This window comes from Artemia franciscana, chromosome 7 (assembly GCF_032884065.1).
Source record: "Artemia franciscana chromosome 7, ASM3288406v1, whole genome shotgun sequence".
In the NCBI taxonomy this organism is placed as follows: domain Eukaryota; kingdom Metazoa; phylum Arthropoda; class Branchiopoda; order Anostraca; family Artemiidae; genus Artemia; species Artemia franciscana.
Genome location: NC_088869.1, coordinates 22,889,850 through 22,906,331, shown reverse-complemented (window position 1 = coordinate 22,906,331; position 16,482 = coordinate 22,889,850). Strand labels below are relative to the sequence as shown.

At 37.0% G+C, this 16,482-nt stretch overlaps 1 protein-coding gene across 4 annotated transcripts in view; it reads left to right on the top strand.

Moving 5' to 3' along the window:
• LOC136029007 (zinc finger protein 43-like) overlaps positions 1-16,482 on the top strand; it is a 65,302-nt gene that overhangs the window by 46,406 nt on the left and 2,414 nt on the right. Inside the window, exon 9 of one of the 4 annotated variants that reach the window (XM_065707014.1) lies at positions 5,028-6,023. The exons of 1 other annotated variant lie outside the window; for it this stretch is intronic. In XM_065707014.1, the coding sequence (XP_065563086.1) occupies positions 5,028-5,298 (271 nt within the window). In that variant the 3' untranslated portion in view covers positions 5,299-6,023. Of the gene's footprint in view, positions 1-5,027; positions 6,024-16,482 lie in introns of those variants that run through there. 2 more of the 4 variants (XM_065707013.1, XM_065707015.1) reach the window with 2 other exon arrangements.

Here is a 16,482-nt window from a genome sequence, read left to right as displayed (position 1 = left end):
TAAAAAGTATCATATTACTAATTAATTTGCTACCTACAGAGACTAAAATAATGCCTCGATAATTACCACACTCACTTTTATCACCTTTCTTATACAGTGGTTTAATTAAGGTTTTCCTAAAATTGTTAGGTAGTTTCCCTTTTTCCAAAATCATATTCATAATCTTCAGTAATTTATTTCTAACCTCGGAGTCACCATATTTAAGAAACTCATTTACCACACTATCAGCACCTGGAGCCTTATTATTCTTTAAAGCTTTTAGTACTGTCGCAAACTCTTCCTCACAAAACAAATCTTCCTTCACATTCAAGGTATCGGACTTTTTTTTATTTTCCTCTATATCTTTTCCTACAACTTTATCTCGGTTTAGCACATTCTCAAAATGTTTCACCCATCTCTCTATAACTCTTTTATTATATCTAATTGTGGCCCCGTTCATAACTTTAATTAAATAAAAAAAGAGATTTTTTTTAACTGATAGTAAGGAGTGATATTAAAACTTAAAACGAACAGAAGTTACTCCGTATATGAAAGGGGCTTTTCCTCATCAACGCCCCTCTTTACGCTAAAGTTTGACTCTTTTTCTTAACCCTACCTTTTAAAACAGTAAAAAAAAATTAGCGTAAAGAGCAGGGCGTTGAGGAAGAAAAACCCCTTTCATATACGGAGTAATTCCTGTTCGTTTTAAGTTTTAATGTCGCTCCTTACTTTCACTTAAAAAAAAAACTTGTTTTTTTATTTAATTTCTGAACGTTTTTGAATTAATGCATGTTTTGATTTTGGCTCTCCGCACATAAATAATTCAAACGAAATTTGCATATTAATTTTTTGACGCTAAATGGCTTTCTCATAGTTTTAAAAATTTTGAGAAAAAAGGAGCGAGGGAGAAGGCCTAATTGCCCTCCAAATTTTTGATTACTTAAAAAGGCAACTATAAATTTTAACGAACGTTTTACGTTCGTTAAATTTTCGAACGTTTTCATGAGTAAAAAATATGCTTAACTTACATAACGAACTTTTATATTCGTATGTTTTTATTACGAACATGAATGGATTCACCCCCTCGTCAATACCTCGCTCTTTACACTAAAACTTGAATTTTGTCCCAATTCCTTAAGAATGACCCCTGAATCACAAAGGCCGTAGAATTGGTTGAAATTACTAAAAATACTTTAGCGTAAAGAGCGAGGTATTACGAGGATGTCAACCCCTCATCCATAATAATTTCTGTTCGTTTTAAGTTTTAATGCTGCTGCTTACTTTCAGTTGAAAAAAACTTTTCATATTTATTTTTTCATTGTTTTTTCAAATAATGTTAGAAAGCCCTGCCCCCCTTCATTGAAATTCTTTTCCTTCATGACAAATTCCTCCATGGAAAGATTCTTCCACGTAACCCCCCCCCCCTCCGCCTCTCAGCTTCTCCCCCCCAAATCCAGAAATTCCCCTGGAAACGTCTTTACGCTTCCTAATAGCCATTAGTATATGTAAACAACGGTCAAAGTTTGTAACTTGCAGCCCCTCTCACGGGGACTGTGGGGAAGTAAGTCGTCCCTAAAGACATAGTTATTAGGTTTTCGACTATGATGAATAAAATGGCTATCTCAGAATTTTGATCCGGTGACTTTGGGGAAAAATGAGCGTGGGAGGGGGCCTAGGTGCCCTCCAATTTTTTGGTCACTTAAAAAGGGCACTAGAACTTTTAATTTCTTTTAAAATGAGTCCTCTCGCAAGATTCTAGGAACACTGGGTCGATACGATCACCCCTGGGAATAAAACAACAAACAAACAAACAAATAAACACGCATCCGTGACCTGTCTTCTGGCAAAAAATGCGAAATTCCACATTTTTGTAGATAGGAGATTGAAACTTCTACAATAGGGTTCTCTGATACGCTGAATCTGATTGTGTGGTTTTCGTTAAGATTGTATTACTTTTAGGTGATGTTTTCCCCTATTTTCTAGAATAAGGTAAATATTCTCAGGCTCGTAACTTTTGATGGGTAAGATTAAACTTGATGAAACTTATATATTTAAAATCAGCATTAAAATGCGATTCTTTCTATGTAACTATTGGTATCAAAATTCCGTTTTTTTAGAGTTTTAGTTACTATTGAGCCAGGTCGCTCCTTACTACAGTTCGTTCCCACGAACTGTTTGACTGAGACAGGTCCGGAATGAATACCCCCTATCAATTTATTGACATGCCAGTATAACATTTTACTGTTATGCGGTCTAGCTGCATCTTCCAGAATCTTGGCAATTTTATCCATGGCGTTCACTTCACACCTCCTTAGTTCATATTTTAAGGCTTTCTCCACCTTCTTTACGTTCCTTTTGTTTTCATATGATCTATCACTCAGATAATTCTTGTACAGGCTACTTTTCCTCTATATTAAACATAAAGATTTTTCAATAATATTCCTAGCTGTGGTCTTAACTTTCTTCCCTATGTTATCATCAGTAACTTTACAAATTATTTTTCTAAAATTATTCCAACCATCTTCTACATTTTCAAATTTTAAACTCTCAAGTTTGGTTTTCAGCTGTCTTGGAAAGTTTCTCTTAAATTCTCAGCATGGAGTCTACCAACATCATAACTTCCCAGGAGGCAGTTGCCATTCCAAAATGTTAGCTTTAAATTAACCCTAGCCGCTACTAAATGATAATCTTTACTTTTAACATCAATAACAGCACTCCTATGTACCCTAGTATCTTGTTTTGATCCTGCCAGTCTACGGTTTACTATAAAACAATCAATGAGGTTCGCTGTCTTACCATCACGTGAATACCATGTTAATTTGTGGGCCATTTTATGACCAAACACTGTATTAGGTATAACTAAATTGTTATACCTACAAAATTGCAAAAGTCTGTAGCCATTACTGTTTTCTTTTCCCACACCAAATTTACCTAGGCTAGAATACCATCTATTCGTATTTCTACCGACCTGGGCGTTAAAATTTCCTAGTAAAAACATTTTATTTATACCTGGGACCCTGTCTATTTGCTCCTGTAAGTGTAAGTAAAATTCATCCGAGTCACTAGTATCTCTTTCAATCGGTTCCACATGTCATATATTACTATAACTGATAGTATGAACTTTTTAGTCGTATAATGAGCAATTAGTTTTCTATTATTAGTACCTTCCCAGCCTAAACAAGACTTAGCAATTTCCTTATTCATCGTGAGCCCTACTCCCTGTCTCTTTATCCCATCCTTTGTGTGTGAATAAACAAATTTTACAGCACTTAATTTCATGCTTTCTACCCCTGGTATATGAGTTTCTAAAACTCCTAATAAGCCCAGTTTAAATCGTCTGAATTCGGCAGTCAAACGGTCAATACAATAGTCATTTTTTAACGTCGTAACATTCCAAGTTCCAATTTTCATGTTTTTTAAATCATTGAAATAATTTTGGCCTCAGGAAAAGCAATGATCCCGGATACCAGTGCAGGAATGGGATAACATATCTTTTTAACTCTGCACCGACGCGCTTAAGCCGGCTTAGAACCAGACAGCAAGAAGTCCCTTGGATCTCCAGTATGAATGGAGGCTTCTTGCAATCCTGGGCCCATCTTTGTCACAATTTTGTGTTCAGAACTTGGCGATGCTCTTCTATCAACAAGAGTCCAAATTCTGCACAGACAGTCTCAGGCCTATTACGAAAAACCCAGAGACCAAAGACACTGTATCCTTGGCCTTTTTTTAATACAAATTTTTCTTCGCTGTTTTCATCCAAGAACAAATATGTATTACGCAGCACAACCTACAGTATTGTCAGAATTATAGTGATCCTCTCTAACAGCGAAGGGACTAACGGTTTAACGGAGACCAACTTTGCAGCAGCTCTCAACCAACCTCTCAACCAACCTTGCAGCAGCTGGGATTGCAGCACCCCGAGCCTCATATTCCCAAGCAGAACATCAATCCACTATGCTGCCATAGAGTTATAAATTAAATAACTTTTTTGAAAACTACGAGTTTTAAAGAATGGCTAATATTTGTTACATGGGAAGTATGGTCCGCCTAATTTGATTGGCAATCTGATATTTTTTGGCCAATCAAGTCATCAAAAAAATAAAGTAATTAATCTGAAAGTTGGGGGGGGGGGTTTGTAAGGATAATAGAAAGGGCTCTGGACGCTTTTGGGTTCGTCTGTCAATTAAAAGGGACACTGAGAATATGATTTTATTCTTGAATGAGCTTTCCCAAGACTTCGAACGATCATCCGCTCATGATACTGAAACAAAAAGTAAAAACAAATATGTGGGAGAGTCATGGCTCTTTTGACCATGTCTACTATGAAAAAAATAATAGCTAGTCTACTAATTATAAAGTAATAAAATAATACCATACTTAAAACCATCTGAAAGTTGGTATTTTAGGGTTTAAAGTGAAGGAAATACTATTAAAATCGAAGCCCCTATTATAGCAGATACTTCAGAACAAAAGACAAATTTTTCTGAAATAGGTATTTCTGAAACAATAAAATAGTTTCTCCTACTTTCCAATTCTTGAACTTTAAAACCTCTTTTTATGGTGGGAAGGCACTGGCACAAATCTGACTCCTCCTCTGTGTAAACTCCCAGAGTTCCGAAGAACTGCCAAAAACCTGTTGTAGAATCTTGCGCTGGGTCTCGTTGAGGAAAAGTAATGGCTGTTCAATTTTATTTACTTTTTACGTTTTGGTTTTCGTTTAAATTTTTGTTTTGGTTTATCGGTATTTCATCCTCTGTTAAATGTCACCCATAAAATAAATACATGCTTTAATTATTCGGGCTAATGTACTTTTAATTAATTCCGCTCTCTTGGAAACCAATGTCTGATACGGAAGATCTTCTCTATATCTGTATTAAACACTTCCCTGAAATAGATTTGTAAGCACCTGCTAGTCTGAATAACAGATAATCACAATATAAGAAGATGATAATTTGAAAAGCCAAAGTGTTTTTGTCACAAGTGTTTTTTTTTTGTCGTGTTTAAATTTGTTATGTACTAATTGTCTAACTGAATTTATCAATCCTCAGTAAGCCTGCCAGCCGTGAATGCTTCCCAGCCAATATCTTTTCGAATTTCCTTACTGAGGCTGATGTTAGCGCCATCACTGGAGGGGGTAAAGTGATATATCGCTGCTCATATTGTGACAAAAATTTCAATTGCATTCGCTACCTCACAAAACACTGTAACAGTTACCACAGAGGAGATCGACCTTTCAATTGTGAAGTGTGCGGTAAACGATTTTGCGATGAAGAATACTACAAATTTCACCAATCGATACATGTTGGCAGCAAGCCCTAAATGTGCCATCAGTGCCCAAAGCAGTTCAATCATAAAAGAGATCTAAATAGACACATGAGCTTACATACTGGTTCAAAGCCATATAATTGTCCAGTTTGTCAAAAAGGATTTATTCGAAAACATCATATGTATAAACATAGTGCCACAATACATAACGTAAACGCGGAAGATCCACTCACCTAAAGGAGTTGGGGGTAGAAGATGACAGTCGTAGTTCTGCAGCGGCCTAGATATTCTGGAGCTTAATCAGTTATGATGTAATTAGTGAATCTCATCAGCTCATTTACGAGTTTGATAAATTTGATAATTATTTTTGTGCTAATAGCTAAATCAGGTACCTGAGAGTTTGCGCCGAATATTACGAAGTCGATTTTTCTTGCCTTCTCTCTACTTCCTTGTAGTATTTTATGATCTTTCGTCATTTTACTGTATTTTTTTCAGTCTATAGATGCATTTTTGTTCTTGGTTTATGGTAATTAAACCTTAGAAAATCAGAATTATTATTCTTGAATATAATATTCTTATAACGCCCTATTCTTAGGTTTGGAGAGGGGGTTGATTGTGAAATTTCTTCCACTTTTCACGTTTTAACTAGTTTCTGTGCTATTCTTTCTCTTCAGTGTATCATATTTTCAAGAATTCAGTCATTTCACTTTTCTTAGAAATATTCAACGTAATTGGCCATCAAACTAAACACTTGGTTTATTAACAGTGAGTTTTTCAACTATAAATCAATGATCCCTTGAACCCGGATCTTTATTTGATTTTTTTTTTTTTTTTTTAAGCATTGAATATCCTTCTTCAAAGTATCAGACTAATTGAAAGAAACATCTTTCAGAAGGTTTAGTGTGGCAGTTTGTTCATAATCATATTTTGAATTGCTTATCTTTTTGTTCAATATTCAGTTTTACTGTTTCTAAAACGAAACTCCCTAACCACAAAATATGACAAGGGGGCAGTTTTCCATCTCCTTGGAAGTTTAAAAACAAATATGCATTAAAGCATTTCAAACATACGAAGACACACTGATATGTTAAAAAATTATTTTAGATCTTGCTTTGTTATTTCTATTTTTGGGAAAAAGTCAAACAAGCCTGGTTGAAACAGAAGAATGAGAAAAGAAACAGCGCAATTCCGCTTTGGTATTTTAAATAAAATAAAAATTTATTTTTAAAATAATAAAAAAAGAATATTATAATATTAATTATAAAGAATATATTATAATTAATAATTATTTATTATTATTATTTATAATTAATAATAATTATAATTATTAATTATAAAGAATATATATATAATATAATATATAATAAAGATTATAATATTGCTCCTTTGGACAGTTCTTAGGGGAATCCTCATTCTTTTGAAATATATACATAACTGTAGTATTAGGTTATTTCACTCTTTAGCTGTTAAACATTGAAATATTCGATTTTTTCTTTTTTTGCTATTTAAAAAAAAAGACAATCCTACCTAGTTGAAGCAAAAGACTGAGGAAATGCTAATCTTTTTGTTCGATATTCAATTCTAATGTCACTAAAAACGACCTAACCATTACGAAATAAACAGACCTCTAAATTAAAGGTCTATAAACCAATTTGTGCTTACCATTTGTTTAGAATTGAGTATTTTATGGTAGAAATAAATATGTTTAGCAGTCCTCAGCCGTTACGAGATAACCAGACCTCTAAATTAAGGGTCTATAAACCAGGCTGTGCTTGCCGTTTAGAATAACGAATATTTTATGGTAGAAATGAATATTTTTAGCAGCCCTTAGCCATTACGAGACAACCGGACCTTTAAATTAAGGGTCTATAAACCCATTTGTGCGTACCAATGTTTAGAATAAAGAGTTCTATGGTGGAAATAAACATTTTTAGCAATCCTTAGCCATTACAAGATAACTAGACCTCCAAATTAAGGGTCTATAAACCAATTTGTGCAAATTACGAGTTTAATATGGTCATCTTTCGTTATCACTAAAAAAATCGTTGACAGGTTTCACGAATAATCATAGAACAGTTACAAAAAACACGTCTCCTTGTCCAGGTTGCGTCAGACAATTAATAACAATGGACTTTAAATTTCCCTATCCCTTTTATTGTTGCAAGAAAGTATTAAATGCTTAACACCCCCTCTGTAATTCTTATGCTAGCTTGCTTCTTAATTTAGATCTATCGATCCATTTGAAAAACCACCCTCTTGCAATCGTTCAGACTCACGCTTTCGCCGATTCTCAAAACTCTGTCATCCATAGTAATCTCATTTCTAGACTTTTTTTTTGTTTCCATGGTTCTCTTGGATTGCCACATGTAAACAACTTTATTTATTCGCGAAGTTGGGTGATTTGCATATGTAAACATGCGGTTGTTACCTCATGTCTCGTAATTACTTTTAAAATGTGTTGCTTAATCTAATACATTCTTCTTATGGTAACGGACATATGTAGACATTAGACATTATTGACAAGGTCACTTGAATTTCCATCTGTAAACATTAGACTAACGTTTTGAAACATCTTGAAGAACATTTTGACCAAAAACGTTTTGAAACTTCTTGAAAAAGAAGGTGCTCTGGGTTGGTGGGGATACAGATGATCAAAAGTTCCCCCTGAAAATTCCATGCTAATTGATACATATGAGGCAAAAGTTCCCTAGCATGATATTTATGGACCTTAGAACCCCATGGGATGGATATGTTGTCCTCCAAAGGTTGGCCCAAGGGGGGCTCGGGTTGGTTGAGGCATAAAGGACCATAGGTTCCCTCTCCGGATTCCATATTAATTGACTCATATGGAGTAATGTTCACTAGCACGAAACCTATTGTCATAGGGGTCCCTGGGGAGACAAGGGGCCCACCGAAGGTTGACCTTAGCGAGTTCTGGATTAGCGAGGACATGAATGACCATAATTTCCTTCTGAAAAATTTCCTGCCAATTGATTCATAGGGGACAAATTACACTAGCACGAAATTTATTGACAATGGAGCCCATGAAGGGGGACATGGGACCCTCCGAAGGTTGACCAGGCTCTGGGATAATGGGGTTATGAATGACCTTAAGTTCTCTCTGTAACTCTGTACTAATTGATCCATATGAGGCGAAAGTTCGCTAGCATGAAATTTTATGACGTTGGATCCCCTGGAGGGGGACATCAGGGTTGATGAGGACATGGATAGTCACCAGCTCCCTCTCAAAACTCCATACTAATTTATTAGTATGAGGAAAAGCTTCCCTAGCATGATATCTATTGAGATTGAGGTCCCTGAAGGGGGACATGGGGTCCTCCAAAGGTTGACCAGAGGGGGCTCTGGATTAGCGAGGATATGAATGATCAGAAGACCCCTTAAAAAATACTAACTGATTCATATGAGGCAAAAGTTCACCAGCATAAAATCTATTGAAATTATAGCCCCTGAAGGGGAACATTGGGCCCTCCCAAGGTTGGCCCGAGGGGGGATCAGGGTTGATGAGGACATTGGATGATCATAAGTTCTCTCTCAAAACCCCGTACTAATCGATTCATATGAGGGAAAAATTCGCTATCATGAAATTTGTTGACATTGGGACCCTTGGAGGGGAGCTTGGGGCCCTCCAAAGGTTGACCGGAGGGGTCTCAGACTAAGTGGGGACATGAATAAATATGAGTTCCCTCTAAAACCCATAGTAATTGATTCATATGAGGCAAAAGTTCGCTAGTATGAAACCTATTGACATTGAGGTCCCTGGAGGGGAACATGGGGCCCTTCGAAAGTTACCTATAGGTTAGTGAGGACTTGAATAACCATGAGTTACCTCAAAAAACCCATGCTAATTTATTCATATTAGGCAAAAGTTCGCTAGCATGAAATTTGTTGACATTTGGGTTCCTGGAGGGGCATATGGGGGCCCGCAGTAAAAGTCAATTGTTGGATGGAAAAATTGTATCTTCGTTGACCAGATGATTTTGCTAACGAAGTGCAAAACCATCCATGTGTTTGTGTCTTGACATTGGGGGACCGGTAACCTACTAAAATACCCAGCAAGAAAAAGGAAACTTTTCCCACTTCAAAACATTTTTTTTTTCGAAAATAGAACAAGAATAAGGCTATCTCACTGTTTTTCCACATAATTGCATTTAATCTGTCTTGTGGTCTTTGCATATATTCGAGATTGCCCCTTATAAAGCAATAAAAATCAATTTTCGAGAGAAAAAAAAAATAATACTTTTGTAAACCAGATGATTTTGCTAATGAAGCGTAAAACCATCCAAATGCATGCGCCTTTGCGTAATAAAACGTAAAACCTTACACATTAACAAACTCTTGCGTAAGTCCAGTAATGGATAAAGCCTGTGTGGTCGAAACCATTGAAGTACAAAAGAATAGGGTCGTTGCATTACGAAGATTTTTGGAATCAAAAATAGTGTCGCGTAAGCCAATTAACGGGAAAACCTATCTGGGAGCTTGTACCCATGAGGCTTTCGTGGAGTGGAACGTAAAACCATGCACATCAAGAAACTTTTTGGTAAGTCCGATAATGGAAAAAGCCTATGTGCTCGAATCCCTTACAGTATAAAACAATAGGACTGTCGCTGCATTACAAAGGTTTTTGAACCAAAACAAGTGTTGTTGGCCCTCAAAACTACGTCATTGACAAATGTCGCTAGAATTTGCATAAGTAAACATTAGACGAACGTCTTGGAGAAGGTCCTGAGGGAACACGCCTCCCTGAAGCCATAAGAATTTTTGACAGAGTACTAAGAAATTTTTTTACACGCAGGGTCCCTACTTGACTTCGACTTTGAAGGTATTGAGGGAAAAGACAGAGAGTGATGAAAAATCAGAATCTTGATTTTTGCGTTTTTGGGGAATGGAAATGTCGTTTCCTATTAATTAGAGTCTGGAGTGACTAAAACTGACGTAAGAATTGAAATATTCCATCACGTAGCTCTCAATTTTGATCCTAAGCGAGGCCAGAAGGAGTTAAAATACCATTTGTGGAACTATAATATAATGCATAAAAAAAATGGGAAATATCGTGCTAAATGATGCAGTTTTTCAATTATGACGTCTTTTACGGTCTCCCCGGACTTCAGTTAATATGAAACGACATGTCAATTCAGAAGAAATAGCAGAGCTTAAATCTGTGATCCCCCCCCCCTCTTTTCCCTGAATAAAGGCGTATATATGCAAGCCGATTTTGGAAATGTTATTAAGCAAGTTTTTCTGAACATTTTGTCTCCAAAGAAATTTCCGCTGCTCAAAATGTCGAAGTTTCACCTTCTTTTCTTGTTTTTACTGCACTAGGTTTTGTTACCCCTGAGTATTTATAATGACCGATCCCATTAGCAGATACCCATCGGTCTGGAAATAGTTGCTAAAATCACGTTTCTATGTATGTTTTTTCTCTAAACACTGACAAGTAAAAAGCTGCATTCAGCTTGATTCGAAATATCAACAGCTATATAGCGTTATTCTGTCTTGGAGGCCTCTTTTAGTTTCACACACCTAAACTTTGAAATAATGTTTATTAATTTAAAGCATATACCAAGAAATTTACAAAAAAAGAAAAATAAACAATGTAAATAGAATAAACTGCAAAAAATGATTTTTTTTGTCAGCGTTCAAGATTTCGATTTGTTCCAAAAAAAAGCAGAAGTATCAGTTAATGAATTTGAAACAAATAAACTATTTAGTGGAGTAAAATGGATGCGAATTTGCAGACGACCCTTGGGGTTAGTTTAGCCGTGCTTTTGCTCTCCTTTGCCAAGGTGAGGCCACCAAGCTGAATTTCTTATGAAAAAGCTAGAAGACTCATAACCAGTATACGCAGTGATTTTGTAGCAAAAAGATTCTGATCAGATTAAAATAATAAAAATTAAATAAGACAATGCTATAAATAACAAAACTCAATGTCATGCATCTTATTTGAAAAAAAAAGATAAGAATTAAAATACAAATCGTAGATGTATTTTAAGATAAATTCTTGCAATAAATAATTTAAAAAAGAGGTACCTTACTAATGATTTAAAAAGCAATTTGTTATAATTTAAAAACCAATTTATTAGACTTCAAACGCAATTTTGACTGAAAAAGCTGGTGGCACAATCAGAGGAAGGGTAAAATTAAAACAGCTCAGAAGAAGAAATGGTAGGAGCGTGAGAAACCTTCGAAACTAGTGAAATATCTAGAGGGGTATTTCTAGTTGGGTGCCTTTGACTGTAAATTTCTAAGTATAGCTTAATTGTACCGGTTTCATGTAATATAATGAAAGGATACTGTTTATTATATAGTTATTGACACTCCTAAGTTTGTCTAATGTGTGTGCCATGCCGTTGAAATATGATAAAGTAGTCTTAATCGGACTGTCACCTGAGTTAACTGTGGCGCCGTCTCTTTTCTTGTAAAAATTCCAAGTTTAGCTTAATTGTGCCTGTTTCACGCGATATAACGGAAGAATACTATTTATAATATAGTTATTGACACTATTAAGTTTGTCTAAGGTGTGTGCCATGCCATTCAAATATGATAAAGAAGCCTTAATTGGACTGTTTTCACCTGAGTGAAATGTGGCGCCATCTTTTTTTGCAAAACTAGTAGCATTAAATTTGCTCGGAAGAACACCAGACGACAGACCACTGCCCCAAGAGCTTCTGTCTAACCGTAAGAAGCGGAAGCGATACCGCAAGCGTGGCGGCAAACAAGGTGAGCTGAAGATCCCAGTTATCGTTTCATTAAGATCAACTACTCTTGCTCCGAAAACCTCACCCCATCAACGTATCCTTGTTAAGATGGACTGTTCTACAAATGCCAATATGCCATCTCTTATTCCTTTCAATCAAGCTCCGGTATGTTCGACTAGTAGTGATCAGCTTCTCCCCCTATTAAGGTCAGTGACTTTTAATTCGAAAAATAGAATGTCGAATTTTCTCGTTATAAACTGCCCGTCATTGCGTAACAAAATGGAATAATTTGAAGTTATTGTCCGTCAAAATAGTATCCCAGTTATCGCAGTTACAGAAACTTGGAATCTTGATAGGTTGTCAGGTCATATGGCAGGCTACGAAATTTTCCTGAGCACACGTGCTGATCGAGGTGAGCATAGACTAGGTGGAGGTGTTGCCTTGTACATACGGAAAGACATCCCTTGCAAATTATTACCGGAATTATTTGATCCTGCTCATGAAGTAATCTGGGCTATTTGTAAACCTAAATCTCTTCCCCGTCGCTTTTCTTGTATTATAGTCGCTTCAGTATATTACCCGGAAAGTGCCAGAAATCGGGGTGACTTGGTTTTCCACCTCCAAACAACTATTGATCACCTGAGAAGTATATACAGTAGCCCTGCTTTTATTATAGGAAGAGACTTTAACCAAACCAAGAAGAGTTGGTTATCATCTTGTTTGTCTTTAAAACAAGTAGTACACATACCCACCCACTCTTTGGGGGGCATATTGGACCTTATACTCACAAATTGTTATGATTTTTACTCTCTTCCCTTTTCTCTTGGTCCCTTTGGCATGTCAGACCACAACGCAATTCTTTGGAAAGCAAGAGAGTCTTTACCAAAGCCCAAACTATCCCGTGTCACTGTTCGTCCTTGTACGGAGTCGGCCATCTGTGAATACGGCTGATGGATTGGCACATATGACTTCCCCAAAGTGTACAATACCGGGCTTTTGGAAACTAAGGTATCCGATTTCAATGCCAAGTTATACAGTCAATACCTAAAGATCTTTACAACAAAATCATTTGTTGTTAGTAAATACGACAAACCATGGATATCTCCAGCTGTTAAATCACTAATAAAAGAGCGGTCTCGCCTCTACTCCCATGGTGATATTATCAACGGCAAGAAATCGCGAAATCAAATAGTCTCTTTGGTAAAGAAAGCCAAAGCTCGCTATGGTCGTGAAACCATGCCCTCCCAATTACTTACTTCAGACCCCAAAAAGTGGCACAATGCTGTGAAAAAAGTGACCGGCCAAGCTTTTGACAGCAGTGTAAACATCTGCAATGATGGTGGGTCCTTAATCAGTGCAGAAGAAGTGAGTGAATTCTCCACCAAGATCTGCACTACCTATCCAACTTTTACGGCTCATGAAAAGTCCACCATACTTGAAAAATGTGAGCCTGAGAACAACATAATAGTCAGTGAGTTTGACGTTTACACGGAATTACAGAAGATCAAACCGAATACATCTTCATACCCTGGTGAATTACCTGCCAAACTGCTAGGTGAATATGCAGCCTTCATAGCATTACACGTCCAGCATCATTAACGAGTGTTTTGCTTCTGTCTGTTTCCCGCCACAGTCGAAAAGGGCTTATATTAGAATTATTCCAAAAAAGCGCGCCCCCAGTGCATGCGACGATCTCCGCCCGATCTCACTTACACCTTGTTTGGCGAGAGTAACTCAGGCCTTTATACTCAAGTTTCCTCTGAAGAAAATTCATGGGCGTATTGATAAACTCCAGTACGGTGGACTCCCCAAGTATAGTACTACGATCTACGCAGTACGGATGTTTGACTGTGTTCTCCAATGGCTTGAAAAAGGTAGCTGTTTTGTCGACATTTGCGCAGTGGATTTCCGAAGGGCCTTTGACCTAATCCGTCACCTGACTGCAGGCATGGATCTCCAGGAAATGGGGGCCAAACGACGCAACCTTGGCCTTGTACTTGACTTCTTAACTGGCCGAAAACAAAAAGTCTTTGCACTCCATGAAAACGATTCGGATTCATCATGATCAGATACTCCTTGCGGGGCCCCACAAGGCACGAAATTAGCTGGAATAATTTTCCTGGCTATAATTAATTCCCTACTTAATCATCAGGACGACCGCTACAAGTTTGTAGATGATCTGTCCATAGTTCTCCCTTACCTGGTCGAAAACACTATCATAACAAAGCAGTTTTCAGACCAGTTATTTGATCAGCTAAAGACCGAATGCTCAAGTCATGATCTTACCATTAACGTAGCCAAGTCGAAGATAATTCGTTTCAACCCTCTGAAGCGGAATATAGATATGCCTCTAGTCCCTTTTCCGATTGTGAACGAAATAAAAATCTTAGGAGTAACTTTCACTAGTGACTGTAGTTTCAGTGCCCATATTAATTTAACCGTCCACAAGGCTAATGCAAGCCTTCAGGCACTTACCAAAATGAGGCGTTTTGGGTGTGATACTGAAAGTCTTTTCCGTGCCTACATGTGTTGTGTTCGCCCGTTGCTCGAGTAAGCGTGCCCGGTGTGGGGTCCATCTGCTATCCGCACAGCCAACCTATTACGCGACATAGAGTGCGTCCAAAAAAGAGCATCAAGGATTATACTCGAAACCGTGACATACCCTATGATCAAGCCCTCGCTAAATTAAATTTATCTCCACTTAAAGTCCGGCTTGAACACCTTATTCAGCAATTTGGAAAATCCCTCCTAGCCAATAAGAGCCACCGATCATTACTGCCCGAACCAGCCCCTCCCAATAGCCAAACTCGGTTACAAAATAAACTTGTACCCCCGAAAGTACGAACAGATCGTTACGCCAACTCATTTGTGCCTTTCTTCACAACAATTTTTAATGCTGAATCGTAGTGTGTGACTTTTGTTTAAATGTGTGATTTTGTTGAAAAAAACTGAATTTAGCTATGCTACGATAGTTTTTAAATATACTCATCTCTCTCTCTCTCTCTCTCTCTCTAAATTTCAAGTAGCCCTAATTAAGCTGGTATCTCAGTTATGGACTTTAAAAACACATACCCATATGTATTACAGATGTCTAATTTCGCTCCTTCTTTCTCTAGGAATAACCTTCCACATTCTTTAGTAATATCCGATATTTCGATTCAATTGTTTGGATCCAGCTACAAAACAGTTTGAATTTGCATACGATTTCAAGTTTACCCTTCTGTATCTGATCCTCTGTGGCCAGTATTTGCCCGTAAAGGGGTTCAGTCACATAGTATGTTACCTGGTCTTGATGTTTATTCAATAAGGGGTTCAAAAGTTTTTTTTTATATAGCTCACCTTGGCCATGGTTCTAGATTAGTCATGTTAATGAACAGAAAGCCTTTTGCGCTACAAATAAACAGAAAGCCTTTTCAAAACAGCCGATAAAATAAGAAATAATTAGAAAATTAGGAGAAGAGTAGACAGAGAGAGAGAGAGAGAGAGAGAGAGAGAGAAAGAGTGAGAGAAGGAGAAAAAATAATAATATAGAAAGACAAATTTGAAAAAAAGTCTTTTTCATGTCATTTTTTTTTAACCTTTTCAGGGCTAAATTATGATATAGCCAAAAAAAAACTTTTCAGATTTTAGCCTTAAATAAGCTCACACGTGATGAGCTTGAAACAAAATATTAGTTTCATTCATTCATTCTGGACTTGCAGTCATGACTCCAGTTGGCATCATCCGCTGTCATAAGCCACAAAATCCATGTACGGATCTAGCATGGAAATTTATTTTTACTGACAATACAAAGAAAAAGAAATAGAAAATAGTCACTGGTTATGAAAGATTTTGAAGCAGTTTCTGTTCTGCACCAGACACAATGAAATCTGACACTTTGAACACTGGATTCGAGCATAAGCGGAGCAGAGTCGGCATCGCTTCTTATCAGCCACATCCATGTGATCCATGTGAGGACAATGTATTCTTCTTTTTTAGACCGGGGCACTTCGTGTCGAAGGAGTTCGTAAAAAATTCAAAAAGGGCTCATTCGATTGGAAACTGAAAGGGTTAGAGCCATTCTCATGTCGAAAGTGATTGGACGGCAACTAGCCCCCCCCCTCCCACGCCCACCATTTCCCAAAATACATCCAATAGAAATTTTTAGTTAAACATTTTGTTCAACATAGTTAAAAGATCCGAAATTTATGTGTTTGAGGGTGACACCCCCCCCCCCCAGCTCTCAGGGCAAGGATTGTACGTTATGCACTGGGGACATTTAAGGTTTATATAGAAAGAGTGATAGAATAAACTTCGGAGGGGGTTCACTGCATTGGTAATCAAAAGTTCTAGTACCTTCTTTAAAATTCAGACAAGAAATTTCTAAGGTTGTTATGTCATACTTTTTCGGATTCTTAAAAAAAACTACGAGGGTCAGGGTTTCTTTACTTCAGAATTTCTAAGATTGTTCTTTAAAAACCTCCAGCGACTTGTTTACCCCAGGATTTCTAAGATTGCTATGTTATATTTTCTCTGATTTTTA